The following is a 27,725-nucleotide window of genomic DNA, read 5'->3' on the forward strand; positions in this document are numbered from 1 at the left end:
AATTTGTCTACACAAAAATCACCATGGAAAACAAACTTGTTGTCAATTTAAATAAATAACGTTATTGTGTTTTACGTCTAATCTACGTTTATGGCAAAAAATCACGCTTGACTTAATTATGTATATCCAACCTATGCATATAATTCTTATATTATGATAAATATGTCATCGAGACGTCTTCTTTCCGACTCATTCCAACTTATCCCTGACGTAACGAACAATGAATCATTCGTACGTAATAATCTACTAATTCTTACTCTTCTAATCTATTAGTTCATCTTTAATTAAAGACATGTTAGACATACTTTGCAAGAGCGTTTGTTTTTTCTAATGTCCGTCGGGTCCGCCATTTGGTTATATTCTAGAATATTCCAAATAAAAAACAATTCTCACATAAACATATCAGACATATATATCTTCTGTATTAGTTTTATCTTTTACCTTTTTTTCTTTTTCCTACAACATTTAATTATTTGCCTCCCGTTCGTTTTGTAAATATAGAAAATGTAACATAATATGCAACAAAGGGATTTCGTAATGAACGTAGACGTATAAAATACATAGATTGACATTAGAAGGACGGAAATAGGGAGGTGCATCGAAATGAGAACTTCGGTTCCTTTCGGGTAAGCTCGGTTCGGCCATGTACTTGTGATTGGTGGATATGGTTCCCTACATCGCAGAATAGGTCCCGTCTATATATTTTACATATCTATGGCTGAAAAGCAAACGATATATCGGCGCGCGTCGATTCTACAAGTCCTCTCGTCCGTGGCGCGTCCAATCGGAGTTGATCGTGACAGCTCGAAGTTGGCAAGCGAGCAAGCGTGAAATATATACATATATATTCCACGCGACGGACAAAATCGGCAAATCCGTGAAATTGTGTAGCAACAGCGAGTGAGAGAAGGCGCGAGGGCGGAGGGGCGAGGAGTGCGGTAGCGTCGTCGGTAGGTCGGACGTGGTACGTGGTAGGTGCATCGCGACGTGAGGATCTTGGTCGGCGTTCTCCAGAAAGGGACAAAGACGATAATCTCCGAACGAACACGAAGACGAAGACGGTCGCGGGCTGCGGTGGCGGCGAAGGTGGAGCGAAGGAGGAGAGTGGTGGGGCGACGGCGGCGGCAGTGAGGTTGGTCGTTGCGCGTCCGTCGAAGGCTGATATCCGTTTTTGTGCCGATTGGTATCGTCGTCGTCGGTACCGAGGTGCAGGTACAGCGTTCGCGAGGTTCCGAGGGCTGTCTGTGTGCGTGTCTTTTTTGTGCGCGCGCTCGCGCGGTGGCAAGCTCGGTCGGGAAGAGAGAAAGGAGTAGAGAGAGAGAGAGAGAGAGAGAAAAAGAAAGAAAGAAAGAAAGAAAGGTGGAAGGGTGAGAAAAAGAGAAGAAAAAGAGTGAGCATAATCAGGGGAAACAATCGACGGCACATAATCCGTCACTGTCTCCGTGACTGTCCGTGAAGTCCTCCGATGTCTAGTGCTGAGGTGGTGGAGAGCTCCGTTGATCCCCCAGCCAAGAAGCGACGCGTTGGTGCTGCCAGCACGACGGGAGGAGCCGACGACGAGCCGACAACGACGAACGTGGCGGAGATAGACACAGACATGGCGAAAAACGGATCTACGAGCTCCAACAGCAGCAGCAACAGCAGCATCGGCGGCGGCGGCGGTGTCGGCGGCGACGGCGGCGGCGGCGGTGGTTCCGCCTCCTCCAGCGGCACCGGCCGGACGCCTACCGAGATCGACGAGGGCCTGTACTCGCGGCAGCTCTACGTTCTCGGCCACGACGCCATGCGGCGCATGGCGTCCTCGGATGTGCTCATCTCCGGGCTCGGTGGCCTCGGCGTCGAGATCGCTAAGAACGTCATCCTCGGCGGCGTTAAATCCGTCACGTTGCACGACAACGTATCCATGTGCAGTCTGCGAGAACTGGGCTCGCAGTTCTATCTCACCGAGAACGATGCAGGTGAGGGAATGAACTTGCGCGCGCGCCACCGAACAGAGTACATACCGGTCGGAAACACGTGAGATTCGCGAAGAATGAAAAAGGCGCGCGCGCGCTTTGATAATTTAGATAGTGCTATTTAGATATTGACTGTGGAGAGGGGGGGAGGAGCTTCAAACGTCTTTTTGCGAAATTTGATACAAATTATTGAAACAAAGAACTCAAAACGAAAATTGATACATTTCAAAAGAAATAGACATATATATATATAAAATTTATATAAAAAAATTTTTAATTTCTTCTCTTCACACACAGACTTACTTGTTTTAACTGTATGTTTTTAATTGTTTCAAGATTTAATGTAATGCTTCAAAAAATGGTATATTTAATAAACATTGATATAAATTAGATTTTATATTCAGATTTGACAGAGAGAAGAGATGAAAGAGTTTCAAAAGAAGCACAAGATTATATTAAATATTATTTTAAGATTTTAAGATTATTATTTTAAAATTGAATTTAAGGATGAAAAAATAGGAGCAAAAATTTTGTATCATTTTGAATTTCAGTGAGTTGAAATGTTAATGTTATAGATGTGTAAAAATGACTCTTAAAAATATTTGTGATATTAATATAACAATGAAGATACATTCTATAGATCTATCAATTACTCAAAATTTTTCTATAAGCAAATAATCCATAAATAAATACAAATAAATAAATTAAAAAGTTATAGTAATAAAAGTTTTTTAATTAATTGAAACTAAATATTTTAGCATTTAAAAAAAAGTGAGGAGAACAAAATTGTAACAAATTGTGTAGCAATGTATAGTTAAAAACATCAAAATCTTTAAATGTATTTAAAATATTGTACATGAACAATATTTTTTTATTGATTTTTATTGATATAAAAATAATAATATATAGAATTTTCTGTCAAGTGACATTGAGGAGAACAATACCAGAAGTCTGCTTCTCAATGATAAACTCGTGCAATCTGACAGGATAATCTCCAGGACGATAAGATTTAAATCAAGATAAGGCACAATTGCTACCATTTGACAAAATTTAATTCTATTACAACATTTAACTAAAGTTGTTATTATTTTTACTCTACTTGCATTAAAAACATAAAGTGTGTGTTCACTACTTGTGCAAGTCATCATGAAAAGATGGTCTTGCAAAATATTGCTTAAGCCATCTAATGAAATGTTCTTTGTTTTATCGATCTTAATTAATAGATATTTGTAAAATATAGGATAAAAGAAGATATTTAAAACATTATACAATAATTATATCAAGTAAAACTAATAGTATTTAATAAAAAATAAGCATTACATTAATATAAAACTATATTACTAATGTAGAGAATAGAACAAAAAACTGAATTTTAATTAAGAAATATTTAGACCATGTATAATCTATATGGACAATATAATATATTAATTTTAAGATATAAAATATTTATTAAAACTTATAATTAAAAAATATTCTGTTAATCAGGAAAAGAATTTATCACTTATATGATATATATTTATATATTAATTATTATAGTTGTTAATAATTTTCAAATTAGAACAAAAGAGGATAAAAAGTATAAAAGAATTGATGTGCTAAAATTAAATTTTTTTGACAGGTAAAAATCGCGCAGCCGCTTGTTGCCAACGTCTGTCGGAGCTCAACAACTACGTGCCTACTCGCCATTATTCCGGTGACTTGACCGAGGCATATCTCCAGCAGTTCAAGGTCGTGGTATTGACGGAAACGTCGTTGGCCGAACAGCTGCGCATCTCAAAGATCACCCGCGCTAATGATATCGCTCTAATAATCGCCGACACTCGTGGCCTCTTTTCCCAAGTATTTTGTGACTTCGGTGACGCTTTCACGGTTGTGGACACGAATGGCGAGCCGCCGGTGAGCGCAATGGTCGCCAGCATTTCCCGCGAAAGCGAGGGCGTCGTTACTTGTTTGGATGATACTCGTCACGGCATGGAGGACGGTGACTACGTGACATTCTCCGAGGTACAGGGTATGACTGAATTGAACGGTTGTGACCCAATCAAGATTAAGGTGCTGGGACCGTACACGTTCAGTATCGGCGAGACTTCCAGGTGAGACATGTGTAGGTGTAAGGATGTCTTCAACATGTCTTTGGACAAATATTGTCAAAGTTCTTTATTTTATTTTTATATAGTTAATAATTAGAGCGTATTATAATATAACATATAATACTATCATAATATGTATTATGTTTAATAATATATTTGTTTCAAATATTATTTATTACTTAACGAGATAGACGATCAGGATTTAACCAAACAAACCAAATATCTCCAGGTTCTCCGAATACGTGCGTGGCGGTATTGTGACCCAAGTCAAGATGCCTAAAACTTTAAGTTTTGCGCCGCTGGAAGTGGCTTTGAAGAAACCCGAGTTCCTCGTCACGGACTTTGGTAAATTTGATTATCCTGCACAACTGCATCTGGCCTTTTTGACGTTACATCAGTACAAGGATAGATGCCGTTATGGGGATAATGCGTTGCCGCGATCATGGAATCAGGCAGATGCCGATAAGTTTATCGCTATTGCTGAGGAAGTCAAGAACATATACCGTTTCGACATCGAGATCAATGGTGAACTATTGCGTACATTCGCCAAGGTATCCGCTGGCAGTCTGAACCCCATGAATGCAACGATCGGTGGTATCGTTGCTCAAGAAGTGATGAAAGCCTGCTCCGGCAAGTTCCATCCCATATATCAATGGCTTTATTTTGACGCCATCGAATGTTTACCCGTTGATTGTTCGGAACTCACCGAGAAGGAGTGCGCTCCCACCGGCTCCCGTTATGACTCTCAGGTACAATAGAATGGAATATATTTAATAAAGTTCTTTCTTTCCACATACACATACACAAATACAATTTTAAAGTATTTGAAGAAAGTTAACCGTTTGAGTGCGGTGAAGCGCTATCGCGCTTCGCTTGTCCTATGCCAAAAATGCGGAGAAGCGCGATCACGCTGCTGCTCATTAGTATAATTTTTGTATTAATTGAGAACAGTTGTATTTATATCCATTTCAGTTTATTATTAATTTCGTTTAATTGTGGTTTTTAGTAATATAAAAATTAAAATTTACTTCAAGCATTATTCATGCTATAGAGAAGGAATGGTTAGCAAGCAAAAATGAAACAGAAAGACTACCAATAAGTAAAAAGTTTTCTTTAGAAAAATTGCCTGGACGAAACTTGCGACAGTGTGAGGTTTGCAGTAAAAAAAATGGAAATGGAATTAAACGATCCAACTTAATTTGTGCTATATGTAAAAAAGGAATTCATGGAATTTGTGCAGCAAAACACTCATGTAATAAGTGAGAATAAAAAACATTTTTGTTAGTAAAAATTCCTTTTTTTATAATAATTAGAGTTAATTATAACCATTTTTATTATTTTCCAAAAAAAATAACTACGCATTTCATTCCGCAATTTTAGCATATACATAAGAAAATTCTTCCGCACTCAAACGGTTAAATGTTGGATGTAATTCGAAAAATTTGTAAACCGAAGTATTAAAACTTTAATTGTTAGATAATTATTAATTTGATTATGTTTCTCTTTTAGGTTGCCGTTTTCGGTAAAAAATTCCAGCTCAAACTTGGCAACTTAAAATACTTTGTGGTAGGTGCCGGCGCGATCGGTTGCGAATTATTGAAAAATTTTGCAATGATCGGCGTGGGCGCGGAGAATGGTTGCGTCACGGTGACTGACATGGATCTGATCGAAAAGTCCAATTTAAATCGACAGTTCCTCTTCCGACCGTCGGATGTGCAGCAATCCAAGTCGTCGACCGCAGCCAGAGTCATCAAAGGCATGAATCCGTACATGAATGTGGTCGCACATGAAAATCGGGTATGTCCGGAAACGGAAAAAATCTACAATGATGATTTCTTCGAAGTGCTGGACGGCGTGGCAAACGCGCTCGACAATGTAAATGCACGCATCTACATGGATCGTCGTTGCGTGTATTATCGTAAACCCTTACTGGAATCCGGCACCCTTGGCACCAAGGGCAACACTCAAGTAGTAGTGCCATTCTTGACCGAATCGTACAGTTCGTCGCAGGATCCGCCAGAGAAGAGCATTCCGATTTGCACACTCAAGAACTTTCCTAATGCCATTGAGCACACCCTACAGTGGGCCCGCGACAGTTTCGAAGGACTGTTTCGTCAATCGGCGGAGAATGCGGCGCAGTACATTTCCGATCCACAATTCGTCGATCGGACGCTCAAGCTGCCCGGTGTGCAGCCTCTTGAAGTATTGGAATCTGTTAAAACGGCTTTGGTGGACGAGAGACCGAGCACCTTTGCTGATTGCGTGGCTTGGGCTCGTTGTCACTGGCAGGAACAATACAGTAATCAAATTCGCCAGCTGCTGTTCAACTTTCCACCGGATCAAGTGACCTCGAGCGGTCAACCTTTTTGGTCCGGCCCAAAACGTTGCCCAAATCCATTAGTGTTTGATGTTAATGATCCCTTACACATGGACTATATCGTCGCCGGCGCCAATCTCAAGGCTAAAGTTTACGGAATACCCATAAATCGTGATAGAGAAGAGGTTGCTGAAATTCTCGTCATCGTCAAAGTACCGGAATTTACGCCCAAGTCCGGCGTGAAGATCGCTGAAACGGATTCGCAGGTAAAAAAAAAAAGATTAATCCTTCCCATCATTCTTTGAATAACGGACAAGATTTAATTTTTTATGCAAGTGTATTATTCAAAATTCTTGAAAATCTTCGAAATTTTATGTCAGTAGTAAAGTATTTGAAATAAAAAATTTTCACCTGCCATCAAACGAGAAGAAATTAAAAACTCGATTTTGTATTTACAGGTGCAAGTGTCAAATGGCAGCGGTAACATCGATCATGAGCGACTGGCGCAGTTGCAGGAGGAATTGCCGAAGATAGAAGAATTAAACGGTCTTGCGATATATCCACAGGATTTCGAGAAGGACGACGACACCAACTTTCATATAGACTTCATCGTTGCGGCGTCAAATTTACGCGCTACCAACTATAAAATCTCACCGGCCGATCGACATAAGAGCAAACTAATCGCCGGCAAGATTATCCCAGCGATTGCCACTACTACCTCGGTAGTTGCCGGTCTTGTCTGTCTGGAGCTATACAAGCTGACGCGCGACGTTCGTGATTTGTCACTGTACAAGAATGGCTTCGTGAATCTGGCGTTACCGTTCTTTGGTTTTAGCGAACCAATCGCTGCCCCTAAGCTCAAGTACTATGATATCGAGTGGACACTATGGGATCGCTTCGAAGTGAAAGGCGAACTGACACTTAAGGAGTTCCTCGACTATTTCAAAGACCGTCACAATCTCGAAGTGACTATGCTGTCGCAAGGTATTTGCATGCTGTATTCATTCTTCATGGCAAAACCGAAGTGTCAAGAGCGCATGGGACTGCTCATGTCGGAGGTGGTTAAAAAAGTATCGAAGAAGAAGCTGGAGCCACATGTGCGCGCACTCGTGTTTGAGTTGTGTTGCAACGACGAGGACGGGAACGACGTCGAGGTGCCGTACGTGCGTTATACCCTACCCTGACTCGCCCGCGCAACCTCCGATCGCGCCAGATGATGTCTACTTAACTAAGACACTTTTAGCCGGCGTACATCTAGTGATTTCTACAAATTTCTATTTTACGATGATGTAATACACAGAGGAGACGTTACCCCTGCCGATCCTCGTCTATAAACATCTGTATGAGGCACTCTTTCTTTCTATATTTGTTTTTTTTTCTTCTTTCTGCCGCGTCCGACAGAACGTTTCTACGCCAGCGCTTAGTAGTAGTGATTTTAAATAGCAAATGCGTGCAAGGTCATCGAATTTTTTTGTTTCATTTAGCAAATAAGATTAGGACGAGCTTTGTCTCTAGGCTTTCTTGATCGTCGTTATAAACGTGTTGAATTATAGTATTAAAAACAAAAAATCTAATTGCTTTCATTTATATATTGTTTTGAAATGATTATATATATATATATATATATTCTTTTGGGAGAAATGCCTATTTCTATATTTTTGTATAAAACATTTTATTTGTAGCATGTTCTTTTTTTTTTAATTTGTGAAAAACAAAAAAAAGAGGAAATAAAAAAATAATTTATAAAGTTTATTTTTTCAATTGATTTTATTACGAATTACTAATTATGTAAATTTATAAAATTAAATCAACAAAAATAAACTGTTAAAAAATTTAGGATAGATCATAAAAAAAATTATATTGCAAATTTCTTATTTTTATCTCGATATTCATAAAAATAAAATCACACTCAATTTCTCATTTCCGATATATATACCCTAATATAATTGCAAAGACTAGAGCCTCTCGACTCAGTTTCCTAATTAATTTTTTTGTTTTCTCTGCTGTATATCTTATTTCAGTTTGCTCACAATACGGTATAAAGCATCGCGATTAAAATACAGAAAAAGAATAAGCGAAGCCGCGTATGATTATACAAATTTCTACAAGGAAAAAATACAATTCGATTTGCGTAGAAAATCTTTGACAAAGCGATTACTTTTTTCTAGTTCATTATTACACACAAATACACATGTTATATTGTATAGAATTAGATGTAAACTATAGGTAAAACAGATTTGAGAATCTTTAGACCGATATATATTATTAGTTCAGTTTTTAAACGTAATTTTATAGAGATGTGTGAATAATCAGTATCGAGTTTTTAGTGGACGCGGATTTTGCCTCTTTCTTTTCTCTTTATATTTCTTGCAAACAAATTGCTATTTCAATAGCAAGGGAACAATCACTTGACATATATCTTTCTTTTCTCTAATTTTTTAAAATGTTCTCGCTAATCTGAGATTCATAAAATATACGCGTACAGTAAGAGTTTATATAATTGATATAATTACGTCGTTTATTTAATTTATCTGCTTTGCAACGTCTTTCTCAAATAATAATAATAATACTAATAATAATAGTAATAATATAATAATAATAATAATAATAATAATGGATAAACTATTGGCTAAGGCTGGTTGTTGTTACGACGGATACATTGCATTTAAATTTATAAAAAGATGTCTGAAGGAAAGAGAAGCTTCTAAAAAAAAGAAAAAAGAAAATAACACAAAAATAAATTGCATACACTCTAGAACTCTAGACCAAGGGAGATAAACAAAAATGAAAAAAGGAAAAATATTTTGTTAATTTTAGGATATAATGCGGATATTTATTATGTATCATTTCTCTCGTCGATAGATAACAAATAGATGTGTTTGGATTTCAAGAAGTATGAAGTATAATATAATGTGAAAATAAAATGGGAAATATCTCTGTGTGTTTTGTTTTACAGTTACCTTTAAATTGTACTTTAAACGAGCTCAGAAATGTCATCTCAACAAATAACAAGTGTCATCAAGAGAGATGATTGAGTATAAACTTTTTGAAAAGGAATTGAAACCAATATAATTTCGGCGAGTTATTTTTCATATATGATAAAAAAAATATATGTAATTTATCACATCTCTTTTGTTCTTGTCACGAATCAACAATCATTTTTCTATCTCTACGAACATCTTGAAAAATCTAAAAAAAATTGTCTTTTTAAAAATTTGACCCTGTAATCTCTTGGCCAATCAAGAATTCAGAATCAGGACGCGTCTCAAGATGGGCTCAAGATGGCAGCTTCCATAAAGACGCGATTTCGCTTCTCTCTTTGATACAGGACTCTAGCCTAGCATCATTGACGTTTACGTTCATTGGCTCATTCGTTCGTTGGCCTTCCAATGAAACGTGTGACATTTTACGCGGCAATGCAACCTAAGCTTTTCACGGACTAATCACAAAAAGCGATATGGCATTTGCAGTATGTAGATCGTGATATGTGGATCGAGGCCGTTTTTTTTTTGAGGTTATCACGCGCAACGTTTGTTACTCGCAATAAATACGTTGGGTACCGTCAAGTATCATACGATGGGAGCGAAACGCCTAATTTATGTTTACCCATTAATTTTGGGATTTTATCTGTCAACCGTCAGTTGCGAAATCGAGCCACGTTATGATGAGAAACTTCAATTAGCCGCGACGTCAACGGTGAGCTTTCCCGATAATCTTTCAAATCTTTCCGACTGTAATTTATTCAATAAAATTTATTTTTTAAAATTCTTTAAAAAAATTAAAAGGAAAATATTAGAGAAAGCGTTCATTACGTTCAACTTTTATCCTAAATTTTAAGGAAAACATTAAAGAAACTTTGCGAGAAAGTTCTTAAAATTTAAATCTTTCGAAGAAACACCTTACATATATAAATCTTTAAATTCTACATCAAATCCTTATTTTAACTTGTACAATTTTTTTAGAAATTGCCGGAGTTTGTGTCCGAGAAACCGCAAGATAGATTAGGCTTTTTACATGCTTTTATAGCATCTTTGTCAGTGATTGTGGTGTCGGAGTTGGGTGACAAGACATTCTTCATCGCTGCTATAATGGCGATGAAACATCCAAGATTAACTGTATTTGCTGGCGCGATAAGTGCCCTTGCACTAATGACTATTCTATCAGGTATCATTATATATATATGAACACAACTGTTAGCAGTTATGGAGATTATTTTTTAATAGTTCCAGAGAGAAAATTTAATCTACAATCTCTATAGCAATTTATAGTAATAATAATAATAATAATATATAACTTACTTGTATCTAAATGTTTTGTTACTTGAAGCTAGATATAATTGTGATGTTCTGTAGCAGAAAATATAGAACTGTTTTTTACTTTCAGTGGTGTTTGGATATGCAGCTACTATAATTCCCCGTGCATATACCTATTACATTTCCACCCTTCTCTTTGCTTTATTTGGATTAAAAATGTTAAGAGACGGGTACTACATGTCGCCGACAGAAGCGCAGGAAGAGTTGGAAGAAGTTCAGTCTGACCTGAGGAAAAGAGACGACGAGGTAAATTTGTGAATTTTTTCCATTGGTCCACATCTCGTTTATAAATCTATAAGATATAACAAAATGTTTTAAATATAAGATTACACAGAATCTTTAGCAAAAGGATTAAATAATCTTAAAATGTCACTGCTTTCAGTACGAAAAGGAAACATCGAGTACTTTAGTTCAGGATCCTGAAACCGGAGTAATACGAAAAACGACTAAAACTAGCGCGTTCATGCTGCTTTCCAGGATATTCCTCCAAGCGTTCACTCTAACTTTCCTCGCGGAATGGGGCGATCGTTCTCAATTAACAACTATTATCCTTGCAGCGAGAGAGGTACCTCTCAGCGATTTTACTGTAATATCTAGTATCTTTACATTTAATTAATATTTAATTATGATAATACTATGTTCAGGAGGTTTACGGAGTTATATTAGGTGGAATATTGGGCCATTCGTTTTGTACTGGCTTAGCAGTATTGGGAGGACGTATAATAGCTCAGAGGATATCAGTAAAAACAGGTAATATATAGTAGATCATCTTATATGAGCTAAACTAATTCTCTTGATATTTTCAGTTACTATTATTGGTGGATTGGTATTCTTATTGTTTGCCATAACGGCGCTCTTTGTCAATCCTGTGGAGAATGTTTGAAGATTTTCCTTAATTTACTTCAGAGATTGCTACCAGTATTTACTTCGTGAATTTTGTATATTGAATAAGTGTATATTTGTGTACAGTATGATTTATATTCAGAATCACAGTTAACTAGGAATTTGTCAGTTCCGGCCAAAAAGGACTGTCTTCTTAATTAATCATATGTATAAATAATGATAAATAATATATATGTATATATATTATACATATATATATATATATATATATATATATATATATATATATATATATATATAAAATAAATGTATTATACATATATACATATACATATATATATATATATATATATATATATATATATATATATATATAATAAATGTATTATATATATATATAAAATAGATGTTCATGAATATCGATAAAAGGGAACATGTCAATATTCTTAAAAATTAGATATTGCATACGCAAACGTATAAAAATGTTGTCGGCATTAATTGTAAAAATGTTTGATGCCACATTTATAGCAATTTAGAAAATTAGATTTTATTAAAATATGTTCTATACGAAATAAATAATAATTTTGTCGTATTTTGAATAGTGTTGCTAGTATAATGATGACTGATAATATCAATGTAGAGCATTCAGAATATTGAAATTCTCATAGTACGATGACACTTTAAATTTGCATACCTACTTTGTCAACTTATGTAAATATGAGATATACATTACTCAGCCATACTTCATACTAATAATTTTACCGTTTGTAATATATCAAAAGGAAATAATTTATCATATAGAAACAAAGTGATGTAATATATAATACAAAATAATACTGTATAAATGAGATTTTATGATGAAATGGAAAAACATAATAGAAGGAAGGTTCATTTCTAACAATAAAATAAATAAAGAATGTATAATAGATAGAATTTCAATGCGCGTAATACCGACTATTTAGAACAAATCGGATAAAAGAAGACTACGTAGAGAAATTTATATTTTAATTATATATTGTAAGAAACAGAAACTTTTGTGTGTATATACTAAAATAAATAAATATAGGGATATAGAAATATTATAAATATTAAATTGTTCCATATGGAAATTATAGATTAATGTACGAGTACTTTCACAAATTTGTAATGTGATTTAGAAAATCGCAAGAATTAAAAACGTTAACAAAAGTATATGTCAAATTAAAAAAAATATATGTTTTTCTAAAACTATTTCATACGCAAAATGACTTGATACAGAATATTATAGGCAAACGAGAAAAAAACAAATCATTTAAGAAGTCATATAGTTCTCTCTCTCTTCCTCTATGAAACACATTTACAGTTTCAAATATCACTTTTATTAGTGCATGTATATACATGTTCTATTTACACTACAGAATATGTTTTCGGAAAAAGCGGTAAATTCTCAAATATAGCAATTTCGAGTCGTATACTCGTAAGGTATTCAGATAGTAAAGCACATTCTAATTTTTTTTTTTTATGTTACTAGCTACGTTTTATCTTCTGTTTTACTCCCTTTTTGGAATTAATAATAGAAATGGTGGATACATTTTTCATCGTCGAGCCATAAAAATCTTGTAACTTAAAAATTTTTTAATCACAAATATCTCTACAATAGTAATTTAATATAATAAAAAAAATAATTACATTAACATTAATAATCGTACTTTGTGCGTGTGTATGTATGTGTGTGTGTAGTTTTTATTATAAATACTTTTTAATATAGTGATTAATTTATATAATTTGTACGATTATTAGAATGTGTAATTAAGATAAATAATATAATTTTTCGTAAGTTAATTCATAATGGACGATCAATTCGTGCAAAACTGTAGTATTGTCAGTAAATACGTATGTAAATCGTTAACTCGTGAGATTTAGTTTATTTGTAACTGGTATATTATTAAAAATTACACTTGAGAAACTTTTTAAAGTAAAATTATATCTATATTAAAACTCGCAATCGAATTCAATATGGACAGTTTTTATCTCTGAAGATTGATGATTCTAATTTTCTAACTTTTTTTTAGTTATGAGCTTTTTACGGCTCAACGTCGCTTTATTACATCGAGCGATGCTAATCTTCATAAATACTGATAGGGATATGATAGAGTTTTGCGTCTCAATAAATAAAATATATCGTTATTGTTTTCGCGAAACCTCCTATGTTTTTTTTAGCTTTCACATAAAAAGACGAAACTTATTTTCCACGGTGGAAGTAAATATATTATAAAAATAAAAATTTCTAATATTTTTGTAATACAATATTAAAGGAAGAATTTTTTTAATTAATATCTTTATATTATCTCTCACTATTTCATGCGATGAGATACCACGAGATAAACAGTGTTGATATCTGTCTGAACGTTAATAACGTGTTACACTACATTGCATGCAAGATTAGATTTGATATTGTTCACTTAATGTTAACGTATGAAATTTACTGATATTTTTCTTAAATGCAATTTTTTTCGGATAATCCGAATAATACAAAATTTGGAAGATGTTTAATGACATATTGTCTGAAAGCCTTTCTCTCTTTGTTAGAATAGAAGATTTCGCAAAAATAACGAAAACACATAATGATTATGAATCTCATTATTTTGCAAAAAAAAAAAAGAAAAAAAACGAATTTATTTAGAGCATAATGAAAAATCTTAAATTAACTAAATAAAATAAAATCAGACTGTGCGCGAAATGACGTTTGCGAATCTTGCAAACTTTGTATATATATCTGCACCGGGTACACCGGGCTACATAGTAGAGATCTTACGTAAATAGCAACATTATTATCAACTATACACAACTGCTGCGAAAAAAGACAGAACATACTCATCATTAACGCACGCAACATTATCATTACATTGTGGAAACGTAACATAAAAAACGCTGCGATGTACAATGTGTGTTCGATGTAGCATATATATCTAACGGCACAGCTATATTATCATTTTCTACGTTTGCTCAAGTCTTTTGCTAACGAAAAATTAATGACGAATAATCGACATTAATTCACCGAAAATAAGTAATTGGACTGTCTTATGTAAAAAAAAACACAAAAAAAGAAAAATATTTGTACACGAAATGATTCGCTTCAATTGAAAAAATTCAGTGGTGGAAAATACGGTGGAATCAAATTTCAAGAGACGCGAATAAAGATTTCAGACAAATATTTCTCGTCTTACACATATGTATGTATATATGTATTGTGTCGCTTACCTAATTAATATACTTTATGCACGATCGTTCATGGTGGATTCGACTGGGAAGAAGTCATTCTACATTGTGCTTCGAGGGCTCGAAGTTTCTCAAGCCTGTACATCGGATCCATCATGTCTTTCTCGTCGGAAACCGCTGCCAGAGACTCGGTGGCTTCTGTATTATTTAATTTGTCAGATTCCAAAAGTTTAAACAAAAATTCTATTTTTCATATCGCATCTCTATTTTATAGATTTTTATTTACGTATCGAATCGGTAAGTGACAATCAGTAATTCGTTTTAATACATAATTATCTTATACTTGCAAAAATTAAAGAAATGCTTACCCATAGAATATTGATTGTTAGCTTGCGACAGAATGTTTTGGTTCTTTCGCGCTTGATCAATCTCTCTCAATCCTTGTTCTATAAAATCTTGGAAAAATTGATGAGACTTGACCAGAAACGGTTGTACGTCAGCTTCGGGATATTGAAGTTTGAATTCGTACAATTGTACTAAACCCTACAAAAAAAAAGAACCAAACTAATTGTTTCAAGATGTATACTGAATTATAAAAACATTATTAAAAGCTTGAAAAGGACACATCAGCCATTTTGAATTAAGATGATAGAAGTGAGAAAAGATATGTAAATATTCTGTGTAAAATATTATTTTTAAATATTAAATATAATTTTGACGATTGTAAAATTTATGCTATACATAAAAAAAAAATTTGTTTTTGTATCTATATACATACTTCCTGCAGGTGTTCTTTTGACCCAATTTTCTTAAATATTTCCGACAATTGTTGACGTGTAGACTTGGACAGGTGTTTCGGCGTTCTTGCCACATTATTTGATTTGGGCATCACCTTCGCCGTCGCATTAATCTCATCCGGTTTAAGGCTCTGTTTAAGGCAAACGTCGCTAATTAATTTCCGTTATCTATTATCTGATATCTATACGTAATAAATAATCCAATGTTAATGATATAATTATAATGCAATGTTATCTATTCTTTCATAAAATGGAACATATACACGTAAAAAGCAATAAAAAACTAACCGCGATTAATCTTATTAAGTAAGCATGTAACTCGGACTCGTTAGTGTTGTTTATCAATGTCAAGTGATTAAGTATCGAGCTGCCTTTTACTCTGGTCATACTGTGAAGAACTGTCTTGACTGTCCGTAATGGAGTATCAGACTTTCGCTTCTTCCACCATGTAGTGGGATAATCCTTTAAAAATGAAAGTTTTATATATATAACCAATCTTTAGAAATTAAACTTTTAGAACATAAACATAAGTTTTTAAAAATAATATCAATCCTAAAGATAATAATTGTTCAATGATAATAGAATTATTAATATAAAATTTTCTTATAAAATATAATTTCATTTATTTCAATAAGCAAATATTATACAGATAAAAAAAGTTATATTACCTTAAGAAAACGATGTACTTCTAAAAGTATCGTATCATAATCCAAATCAGCAGCCCAGTTCGACATTGTTTTCACTATCTTCCATAAACACTTCATTACTAGCTCTTCGTATTTTGAAGGAACGTTCGATTCGGCACAAGAGTGAAGCAGCTTGATCAACACACTGAAAAAGAACATAATAAATAGAATGCAAAAGAATTTAAGATAAATTTATCAAATTTCTCTTACCATATGATAGTGGTGTGATTGGAATTGTCGATAATTTTCACCATAATGCTATTGATTACTCTATAATATGCTCCAGCTTGATTTAAATGTTCCAGCTTATTCTCAGCCAACAAGCTTATCATTTGATCTACCAATTCTTTTAAGTGAATAAAAGGTACATTCTTCCCAAGAAATCCAGTATCATAAAACTGAAGAAAAAAATTGTATTAAAATCGCTAATTAGTGTTTTATTAAGACTTCGAATGCAAATAATGTATTTCTAAAATCTTACTATTTTACTTAAAAGCTTGCATTGAAATATATTGTTGAAATGTCTTAATATAATTCTAGTTAAAATACATAATTCGCAAAATAATTCACATTTGAAGTAATAGCACTCACCACGAGTATAATAAGGAATGTATTCCTGAAACCTCTTGACACATCTGCATTTTCTTGACGTAACGGATACGTTTGTAATAGCTTCAGTTGCATATTTATCGATCCGATGAATTTATCCTCCTTGGATTGCATACTAACTGCTTGATGGGATTTTAATAACTGTAAAAATGTTATATAAATATTATAAGTATTTATACACATACAAAAATTCAGAAAAAGAAAGCTTTGAGATTTTAAAAAAAACTTATATTTTATATATAAAACTGATTTCTTTCAATTCATGGACAAGAGACAAGCGTTAGTCTAGCAACTCTGATTATGTTCATACAAATTAGATTTTGAAAAGATTATAATACATTAAAACTACATATTTTTCAAAAATTTCCAAATCTTTCTTCTTGCTAGATATATTTGAACCAATAGATACAAACATTTTCAATCGCATTCATAGACTGTATCGCAGTTGGCAAGTCCATACTGGCCATAGACAAGATGTTACGTTCTAGTGTATCATCTTTACTACTAGTAGTAGGTGATACAACAGATGACGACTTTGATACTAACATTTTCGGCGGCGAAATTGGTATCATCCTGAAAATAAATAATTTAATAAACATTTCAAATATTTAATTTCTAACATGTATCTTATCACATAATATAAATGATTTATAGATAATATTAATTATTTTATTTGCTATATACTCCAAGTCAATATAACCAATATTAATTAATTAGTATTAATAACATATTACACTAGTTTGGGTAATAAAACAATAAAATCTATTTAATTAAATAAATAATGTAATAATTATATTTTAATTATTAATCTACTAATTTTAATATTAATTTTCTCATTAAGCTTTGGCTTACTGTATCTTAGGTGGGTTCAACATATTCACTGGAGGCTCATTCAGATCTGATAAGCTGGGTTCTGCAAGTATCGGATTACGACATTTTACTGGACCTTCAATTTTCTGCAAGAAATCCATGTCCAGTCCAAACGGACCAGTTGGAGCCTTTAGTTGAGCTGAGGTAGGAGAACTTCTAAAAAAGAAAAAAAATGCAGTCTGTATAAGTAGATCAATAAAAATTTAAAATTTATAAAAATAACACATAAAAGTAGAAACTCTAATGTTACATTACTAGTAGATATATATATAACAATATTCAGTATCTTACAGCTACCTATATTTCTAATTACTCGTCGATACACAATATAATATTATTATATTTGTAATAAATAATAAATATAATATATATAAATAAATATATTCTCCAATACTTATATACATATAAAAGCCTTGAAAAAAAGTTTTTACATAATTTTTATATATATTCTTTTATAGTTCATATATATTCTAATGTATATTGTTTTTAATATAATAAATAATTTAATAATAAAATAAATTTAATTATAATATAATATAAATTATTTTAATAATAATTTAATAATAATATTTCTAAAATTCAACAATACATTATGCATAACATGAAACTGCTCGTTTCGAACGTACTTTTCTGCACTTTCTATATTTAAAATAAAACAGATATATATTTGAATTATTTGAAGGAAAAGAAAAAAGAGAAAGAGTAGAGAGAAAATTAAGAAGGAAATAAAATAAAACATAGAAAAAGAGCAACTAAAATGAACCAATGTACAAATGATATTCTGATGATTAATTCAAAAAAAAATTGACGAAGTTAGTATTTCCCAGTACCATTATTAGAGCGCGCCACGCACACAAACATAGATGTGTAAATAATTAAAAAAAAAGTAACAAACGTTTTCGAATCGTCAGTTGTATAATCGTTGATAATTTCCTGTTCCGATTTTGAAGGTGATTCGGACAGTATGACCGCAGGAGGCACTTGCTCGTCCTCATTATTATCAGTAGTGCTTGGAACATGTGTCCTGCGAAAGGCATGTTAAAAGCGAAGCACATGCAAATGTGAGTAACTTGAAAATGATATTCTGCATGAAAGCAATAATAATCGTTTAATGTAAAATAATTCTGAGAAAATAGTTTTTTCATAATTTCTTAAAATAAAATTTAAAATAAAAAATCTTAAATACAATATATTGTATGTATACATACATATATACATATATACATATATATATATATATATATATATATATATATATATATGTATATATATAATTATTTAGACATTATTTAAATAATAATTATTATCAAAGATGTATATAAATATATAATTACTTTGATAATAACTAATTGTCATTACATGATAATTATAGTATTTAAAGATATAATTACAGTTATAGATTTACAATTTATAGATTTTAAATATGTCTCTATATAGTATGTATTCTCTATATTCTCTGTATTCTCTTCTTTTATGAAAAAACTTTTATTGAAAGATTATAAATTTGTCATCATATATGTTTTATTCTAGACAAATCTAATTTTGAATTATTAATTTAAGAATAAAAATATATTACATAACTAGTTTTTTGAAAATTTCATTATTAAATCTAAGATATTATTTAACAATATATCACAATTGGTAAAACAATTTTTAGAATTTTATCATCTTGTTCTTTTTTGTAATTAATATAATCCTTTTTTTCTATTAAACATATTTAGGTGCATAATAATTATTATTATTAGAACTGTCCTTTTTTGCTGTATTTTGGTAGACTTTCTGCATTGATGACACCAAAACAAATTTATCTTCAGGAAAAAAAACAAAAAAAAAAAAAAACAGTCACAAAAATTAAAAAAGAGAGAAACAAGATAAAATTATAAAAAATGTATAACAAACTACCAATAATAACAAAGTTCTTACTTTTCTTTAAACAATGAATACGACATCAACAGTAATTTTGTAGTATCGTGTGCAAAAAAAAAGAACACTCACAGCTCTGGCACTGGCTCCATCGGCTCGGGAATTTCTTCCTGTTCCTCTTCATAATCCGCCTCCACATCGTCTGTCGGCGGACTGGAAGCCGCGACCGTGGGCGCAGAGAGTCTCATAGAAGACGCGGATTTTGTGGGTCGATTCTTCGCCGCCCTCTTAATCCGCTCGTCTAACAGAGATCTGTCTTTCTCCGATATCTACATTAAACAATAATGATCTATTTATATGTTTTTATCCTTGTGTTAAATTGTTGAATAATTAAATTCAAATTCGCGCGTACTTGGCCGATAAGCTTGAATACACGTTCTCCTTGCAGGAAGTAGGCCTGGACAATGCAATTTAGCGCGGCGTTGCGAACGGAATTGTCACGATCCGCTATCTGCTTCGCGACTTCCTTCAACGCTGCGGATGGGTTGGGTTGACAGACAGAAACTCCATAATTCTCAATTAGTGAACCTAATTGATCCAGGCATTCTGCAAAGCAACCGCAATACACTCTTAGTTCACATATTAATTTTGTAAATTTCACAATAAAAATTTGAGATTTTACCTGTCCGCTGTCGTGCATTCTTCGATTTTAAACCTTCCATCACGTACGAGAACAATTTGCTCACGGGATATACTAGAGCCATTTGTTTGAATAGAGCTCGCACGCCATTACGTACAGCATCCTTTGGATCGCCTATCTATTGATTAATATAACAAATAATAAACTTATATATGCATATTTAATATTTGTAAAAATATGAAAGAAACATAAATGTATTGTAACATACTTTGATAATAAGATAAGGGATAAATGATGCTGCCTCTGTTTCTAGCATGTGATATTGATCTTCAATTAACATATTAAAAACCAATTGTAAATAATCCAATCCTTTCAAAAGCACCGAAGGATTAGTATCGAAAAATCGTAATGTCAACCATTTGAGAATGAGATCCAAATTAGACACCAATGCTTTACTATTTCCAGGTAGATCCTGAAAAAGTATAAACAAACTTAAGAATTGTATCAAATATATAATATATATATATATATGTTATCTCGTAAAATATTATAACTATCCATAATTTTAGACTGACGCTTTCAGAAGCCATATTTACACATATACATAGGTATAAAAAGACATTCGTTATAAACACATTACTTGTAAATAAATTATATTCATTCTTTTTTATATATAAATTTAGTATATAATTAAACATTGATATAGAATACGAAATATTAAATTACACATTGCTTTTCTCTTGCATACAAACATTAATCCAATTACATATATTTACCTCGGTGAGTGCTTCGATAGCCTTTAAATGATAACGGAAGTCGGAATGAAACATATTTGCTCTTAAAGTTTTGTTGACATTCGCTGCAGTCATAAGATCTTTCAGAAGCTCAACGAATTCTTCTCTGGGCGTAGTAAAGTTCCATTTAAGCACCTTCAACTTTTGTTCGTCGATTACTCGTTGATGCTTCAAATTATTGACCACCAGCAGAGGACTGTTATCTACATCATCATCTTTTTTACGAGCACTACCGGGTTTCGATGACGCACCCTTCTGGAATAATAATAATAATAATAAACAAATTAAATGATATATTATAAAAAAATTGTTTGTATTAAAAAAAAAGAATAAAAATAATGAGTAATATACTCAAATTTAATTAATTTAGTTTTTAACTTAATTATAAGATTATATATTAATTATTTTAAGATTTCATTACCGATTTAACCACTTTCGCAACTTTTGCACCCTTTGCGCCACCCTTCTGGATGTTTTCGTCCGAAGGTTCTTTCTTAGGCAGAGGCTTGATAGGTAAACTGGGACGAGCTTTGTCCAGTGCGGCAAGTACTACCGTCCGTGACCCTGGCTACAAAAAAAATTATAATTTTACTTGTTATTATTATTATAAGTATAATATTATTATTAATTTACTTATTTGATTTAATTATATAACTTATTTAAATCATGAAAAAATATTTTAGCTCATCTAGCTATTGTTTTATTATCAAAAATGTATGAATCTTCTACATAGTTATCTAAAAAATAATTAACAAAAAAAACCGTTTTATTATTATTAAAGTGTTTTAGTTTATCCAATCACTGTTTTATTACCTACAGCAATAAAATCTTTGCATTGTTAGTAATTTTTTCTCGTCACGCTAAACACCGTAAGTGTTACAAGTTATTTCTTGCATTTATATTTAGACATATATCTTTAGTCCAAGAGAGTTGAGAGATTATTGTTTATTGCAAGTTTCTAATTTTTAATATTTAACATATTTTATAAATAACTTTAAAATGCAGATTTATTATACAATTGGTTTAAAATTAAAAGTTATATATATGCAAAGTCTATTAATTGTGTATTTTTAAAATAATTTTTACAACTCAATTTCTTACGACTTAAAAACTATTAGTCTAAATCATTTTTTAAAGAAAAAATTATACTTTATACAAAATTGATAAATTTACTACGCAGAGAATATCCTGCATCTTATGTAAATACCTTCAGTTTTTCAGTGTTTCTCGCCATAGTCTCGTAAGAGAGATGAATCATAAATCCGAGAACAGCTTCCTGAGCGTTCTTTCGTACGTCCGAATTACGATCCTCCAGATTAGTATACAAGTACGAAAGACACACGAGAAGTTCCTCTTTGGGAATCTGTTTCACTGGTATCAAGGGCAATTTCTGCGCCAGCCAATTCCATAGTTCGGTTCGCAGCATCGGTGAGCCCGCTTTCAGAGCGTCTCCTATTATCTCACCATCGAAAAACTCTTTACAGCCGCACTGATCTCCCCATGTGTTGATGCAGGAGATCGCGGCTGTTCTAATCCAATTTTTGCTGTCGCCCAGACACTGTAGAAACCCAGGAAACAGAACGCGAATGTGCTGTTTCACTGGCGGTCCAATAGCCGTCGCCAACATCTCGCATATACCTAAAAGTATATATATAGGCAAAATGTATATAAATAATAAAATTAATTTATTGACTTACTGATTAAGTAATAAAACTCTAAAAAATAACGATTAAATCATAATTAATAAAGATAATAATAAAATATTTTTTACTGGATTATATTAATGAGAGTTTAAAAAGTTTCAATACATGTATATAATGTAGAATTGAAATTTTAGTTTAAAAAACCTTTATAATTAGTAATTAATCTCAATTATAATTAATAATTATTTCAATTACAATTAGTTTATTAATTATATTAATTAATATATAGTCGATTAAAGTGTTTAATCAACACTTATAGCTAATAAGTAATGATTATTCATTGTCAGTTAAAATAATCACAAAATAAATACCAACCTAGAGTTGCTTGAGCAATTTTGCTATTGCTGTCCACAAGACGCAGAGCTAGTCCTTGCGGCAAATCACCGATAGTTGGTTTGATGAACTTTGCTTCGCTGAGGAGAGCATTCACTTTCTGCAGTGCCTCGTTACGCACTTTCCAATTCTTGTCAGCCAATTCAGCTAGTAGTGCTTCGGTGATCTGGGCATTAATGTCGACGCGCGGGATTAGCTCGTTAAGGTCTTGTTCGCTTCCGCTTACTCTCTTCTCTGACAATGACTCCTCTGCATCCTCGTCCTCATCCTCACCAATGACAGTGTTGACCTTATTAGCCTTGGCGCCACGAATGGGCGTCGGCGGCGTTTCGCCATTACGCTTCTCGCACTCTTGCTCAATCTGTTGCCGCAACGCGGGTTTCTCGTTTTCAAAGAACGCCAACAATGGTCTGCCCATATAGAGATATAAAGTGCCCAGCAAAGTAATCGCAGCGGTGCGTATGCTGGGATTTGTCGCCGCTACTGCCTTCTTGATATTCTCAACAATAGACTTAACGTTGAGACTACAACCTGTATGAAATATTTCGATAGATTTTGCATTAATAAAAATTTCACATTTTATTTTATATTTTTCACTTTAATGCAATAAAAAAATTTTTAATATAGCATGTGGACACCTCTGATTTATAACATAATAGTAGAATAAAAATATAATATAAATTATTGTCATTTGCTTTCTCTTTATCCACGTTACGCAATTATTGAAGAAAATTGTCAACATATCTTATCTACTTTTATTTCTTATAAATTAAACTAAACATTACAAACCAAATTCCGTGAGTCCACGACACAGCCATAATAGCGTCTCCTGTTGCACTTTCGGGTTTTTCTGATTGAATGCAAACGCTACTATTTCATCCGCCACATATTCGAAGCTTGTAGCCTCGGCGATTGCTAGCAGGGTCTCGATAGCGATTAAACTGTTCTTTGCGTCTGACAATTTTTCCGCAATGTCCATAAGACAGTATTCAGCAACAATAGCCGTAAAGGGATGATTTTCCGCCAAGTACTTGACGATTTCCACACGCAATTTAAGCACCTAAAAATAAAAATTTAAATATTTCTCAAATAAATTCAAAGAATCTAATCAGCAAATAATATAATAATTCTTTATAAACTGTATATCTAGCAAAAATTGAAACTTTATATCAAATAGCATACAATGTTTTTTACTTTTTGGTAATGACTAATATAAAAATTGAAAATTAACTCTAAAATAAATAAAATAAATTTTATCATTAATATTAAATCTTATAAATCAAACTTAAAAATTATGTCCTTACTTGGAAATTCGTGTCCTTAAAGCCCGGTTTTTTTGCAAGAGTGCGCACGATCACCTGGGTCGGCACTTCTGATGAATTCATCATCTTGATAGTATCTAATAGCTGTGTGACTGCGGCCAGACGCGTTTTCCAGTTAGTGTCCACAAGACCAGTAATTATTTCAACCGGCAAAAGCTGCGCCGCCATTTCGTCGATTTCCTCCGGGCTGTAATTCCTCTCCATCTGTACTTTCTTCGAGGACGATGCTAAATTTGCGAGCGACGAGGCGCTAGCAGGTTTCTTGGCCGTCGACTTCTTTGCAATCGCAGTATTAGGTCTTTTTGGTTTAGCATTCTTCAAATTGTCCTTGCTTGTTTTGTTCGGCTGTTGCGATTCCACTTTGGCCGGAGCGGTGTTGGGTCGCTCCTGTCGTTTCGTACAGCTTGTTATTTTTACTAGTATCACCGCCTTGTCGGCGCACTCCTTAATCTTCGTCATCTTTAAATTGTCGATGTCCGTGAGGAACGGCATCATTGCCTTTTCGCCGATCAATTTCATTGCTGTACCGAGCGCTTCCGCCGAGTTGTCGCGTACCGTTGGATCCGGTTCATTTAACGTTTTCAGTAATGCACTGGTATACGATTTAAGCAGCTTTTTATTAAGATTGATCGGTGGCGTGCGCGTAAAACAGCGAGCCAGATAAGCAGCGGTCTCAGCTTTTACAGCTGGATTCTTATTATCCAAGGCGGCCAAGGTGTCCTCGAGGACAAGATCAATGCTGATGCTATCGTAGATGGCATCGGCGAGCTCCCGCAACGCTTGTACCACAGTTTGCTTTTTCTCGCGGAATTTTTCCAGTACGGTGGGTAGACAAGCAGTGGCATACGGGTGAAATCGTTTCTTCAAGCCCGTAGCTAGACCGGCCAGACACTTTGCCGCTAGTGTCACCACCACTACGTTACTGTCTTTTGCGATAGTTTTTTTCAAGACTCTCACGACATCACCGTAATCACCATTCTCCAATTTCGGATTTTTAACGAGTGTGTCGAGCGCTTCCAGCGCTTCTTTTCGCTCTTGCCAATTCTTTGCCTCGACTTTTTCGTAGAAGTCCTTCGGCAGCTTTGACAGAATGTCTACAGGCGATAACAAATCGTAAGGATCTATATCTGGGATAGAAACATCTGCCTCTTCGTTGTCATCCTCGCCATTATTATCGTTTCCAGTCGCTAGATCGGCATTGTTGCCCATATTCTTTGGTTTCTGCGAGCGTAGATAACGCGTGGGTGTCACTTTCTCTTCACCGAAATTGTTAAACTCCGCCTCAAGCTCCGTGACGTGCACTGGCTTCAACGTATTCAATTGCTGCTTCAAACGATCGCCTATCCACCGATACATCTCTACTACCATAGCCTTGCCCTCTTCCCGCACCGTCTTGTCCCTATCTTCGAGGAAATTTCCCATCTTCTTCATTAGTGGCTTCATATTGATCACTTTCGGTCCAAACTCCTTGAGCGCCAATGTCAAAGTAGCGATGCACGCTGAAACAATCTTTGGATTCTTTGCATCGGTGCCCTTCAGTAATTCCTCCTGCACCGCCTCATATTTCTCGATCTCGATATACATCAGCGTAATCTGTACGGCCAGTTCCTTTGTTTTAGCTTTAGGCGCAGCGATGCATTTGGACACGATGCCATTCATCACCTCGGCCACTATCTTGCCGGCTACTGCGGCATTCTCTATGAAAGCCAGGGTCGCTTCCAAACCTTTTTCCTGCGCGGCCGCATTGCTATCCACCACGAACTTCTTGATAAAACCCAAATACTTGTTCCATTCTCCTGACTTTTCATCGTCGATGCACTGGAATGTCTTCACACATTCTTCATATCCATGTAAGCGTGCTCGCCAAGACTACACAGATGTCATCACACAGATTATTATTTATTTCATTTAATATAATCTATATATGTGTGCATATATTAGTCTTCCCTTGAAATACCCAATGTAATATGCACATTATAAATAATTATTTAGGAATAAAAGTAGCACGTTCAGTAAATAGATGTATTTATATAAATTGAATCATTTGTTTCTTTTATTACACAGTAATCATATTTTCTATGATATTTGAAAATTGTCATAATCACAAATTTATAGATAAAAATAAAACTTGCCCAAAATTGAAAAGGTGACAAATAGTGTTTAAAATGATAAATATTTTAAGATAAAAACAAATTATATGTACCTTATGTGCAATGCGCTCCTCCAAAGGCAATTTCATATACTCAGTGTCTTGTTCCATGATTGATTAACTTGCCTAAAAGAATGACTCATTTGGAATATCCTCTTTATCATGTAAAAAAAGAATAAACTGATGTAAAAAGTACATATAATTATTATACTAATAAAACAAGTCAAAATAATATAATGCATGACTTTGTAATAAATACAGGTCATTTGATATCTACTTTGTGATCAGAGAATGCTTGATAAAATACATAATATATAAAATTAAATTAAACTTTCAAATAAAGTCTTGTCAATAAGAGATTTTCTCCATCTCAATAGTGATTTCTCTTGTAAGTAATTTTCAAAATACAACTAAAAAACTAAAAGATTGAAACGCAAATGTGACAATATTAAAACTGTAACAATTGCTTCCTTTTCGATTACTTTTAATGTAATACACGTTTGTAGGTGTAATTTGTGCAGTATAGGAAAAATAATAATTGGAAGATTTCCAGTCAGAAAATATCGTTGCACGATGCAAAAGACTCGGAAAAGGAGTTTGGTATCGGTGATCAACATCACGATTCGAAGAGCGGTCTCTCGGCGTCGAGCTTACCTAGCAAGACGACAAGGAATCCAAGTCCGACACGGTCGGCGTATTATTAATCACGAATCACGATTGACAATTTGCCGCGTTGTGACGCGTGCTAAAAGAAACGAGGGGCACGCGAAACGAACGCGAGGATGCCGCTGGCTCACGCGAACTCGCTCTCTCACGACCTTCCAGCGGCCATTAAATCTGTTACATCGAATTTTCAAATGTACATGGCCCTAACTGTCAAGAGGAAACGCAAACAAAAAGGTGACTGTATCTATATATGTATCTAGAGCGGCGAAACGGCTTTTCGGAGAACCGTTCGATCCACGATTAGTTTGACGTAGGGACAGTAGATGGCGGGGAGGGGGGCGCTGTCAAAATTTTCGTTTTACACTTTTCTTTCACTCCTTTATCCTTGTTTCAAAGTTTAACATATGTAAAATTTATACATATATTTTAAATTGCAAAAGTACAATTGAATCGCTTGCAAGAGTAAGGAATAATTAAATTTTGCTTATAAAGCATATATTTTATTTTTCAAGGGAGAATGAATTTGATTGGTTGATCGCTAAGTAGTTGATACGTAATTTCCATGTTAACAATATGG

General features: G+C 33.6%; 4 protein-coding genes across 9 annotated transcripts in view; 2 read left to right on the top strand and 2 right to left on the bottom strand.

Moving 5' to 3' along the window:
• Myo61f (unconventional myosin 61F) overlaps positions 1-548 on the bottom strand; it is a 39,030-nt gene extending 38,482 nt beyond the window's left edge. The window contains exons 1-2 of the mRNA XM_072891528.1: positions 442-548; positions 306-361 (exon numbers count right to left, since the gene is read on the bottom strand). The gene's annotated coding sequence lies outside the window, so the exon portion shown is untranslated. The remainder of the gene's footprint in view (positions 1-305; positions 362-441) is intronic.
• Positions 549-786: 238 nt separating this feature from the next.
• Uba1 (ubiquitin-like activating enzyme 1) lies at positions 787-9,297 on the top strand. Its single transcript, XM_072891532.1, has 5 exons — positions 787-1,958; positions 3,574-4,048; positions 4,275-4,794; positions 5,555-6,628; positions 6,821-9,297. The coding sequence occupies exons 1-5, from the start codon at positions 1,466-1,468 to the stop codon at positions 7,544-7,546; spliced, it is 3,288 nt and encodes a 1,095-aa protein (XP_072747633.1). The 5' UTR covers positions 787-1,465; the 3' UTR covers positions 7,547-9,297.
• Msps (msps cytoskeleton-associated protein 5) lies at positions 8,542-27,396 on the bottom strand. 6 transcript variants are annotated; one of them, XM_072891523.1, is made up of 23 exons: positions 27,137-27,395; positions 26,537-26,608; positions 24,316-26,202; positions 23,801-24,071; positions 22,994-23,542; positions 22,183-22,613; positions 21,397-21,543; positions 20,958-21,230; positions 20,450-20,653; positions 20,224-20,359; positions 19,954-20,147; positions 19,674-19,870; positions 18,574-18,702; positions 17,661-17,834; positions 17,222-17,381; positions 16,791-16,949; positions 16,410-16,597; positions 16,182-16,344; positions 15,802-15,975; positions 15,495-15,644; positions 15,085-15,259; positions 14,759-14,914; positions 8,542-10,900 (listed from the first exon to the last, which is right to left on the bottom strand). In XM_072891523.1, exons 2-22 carry the CDS (start codon positions 26,591-26,593, stop codon positions 14,787-14,789), a joined length of 5,946 nt encoding a protein of 1,981 aa, XP_072747624.1. In that variant the 5' UTR covers positions 26,594-26,608; positions 27,137-27,395; the 3' UTR covers positions 8,542-10,900; positions 14,759-14,786. The 6 variants fall into 6 exon arrangements, with proteins under 6 accessions (XP_072747624.1, XP_072747626.1, XP_072747622.1 ...); XM_072891525.1 differs by lacking the exon at positions 8,542-10,900 and having other exon boundaries at positions 12,854-14,914; positions 20,958-21,227; XM_072891521.1 differs by lacking the exon at positions 8,542-10,900 and having other exon boundaries at positions 12,854-14,914.
• Positions 9,925-11,788, top strand: LOC140665427 (putative divalent cation/proton antiporter TMEM165). The gene is made up of 6 exons (XM_072891554.1): positions 9,925-10,058; positions 10,325-10,526; positions 10,746-10,921; positions 11,058-11,240; positions 11,320-11,425; positions 11,482-11,788. Exons 1-6 carry the CDS (start codon positions 9,939-9,941, stop codon positions 11,556-11,558), a joined length of 864 nt encoding a protein of 287 aa, XP_072747655.1. The 5' UTR covers positions 9,925-9,938; the 3' UTR covers positions 11,559-11,788.
• Positions 27,397-27,725: the final 329 nt, after the last annotated feature.

This window comes from Anoplolepis gracilipes, chromosome 4 (genome assembly GCF_047496725.1).
Source record: "Anoplolepis gracilipes chromosome 4, ASM4749672v1, whole genome shotgun sequence".
NCBI lineage: Eukaryota > Metazoa > Arthropoda > Insecta > Hymenoptera > Formicidae > Anoplolepis > Anoplolepis gracilipes.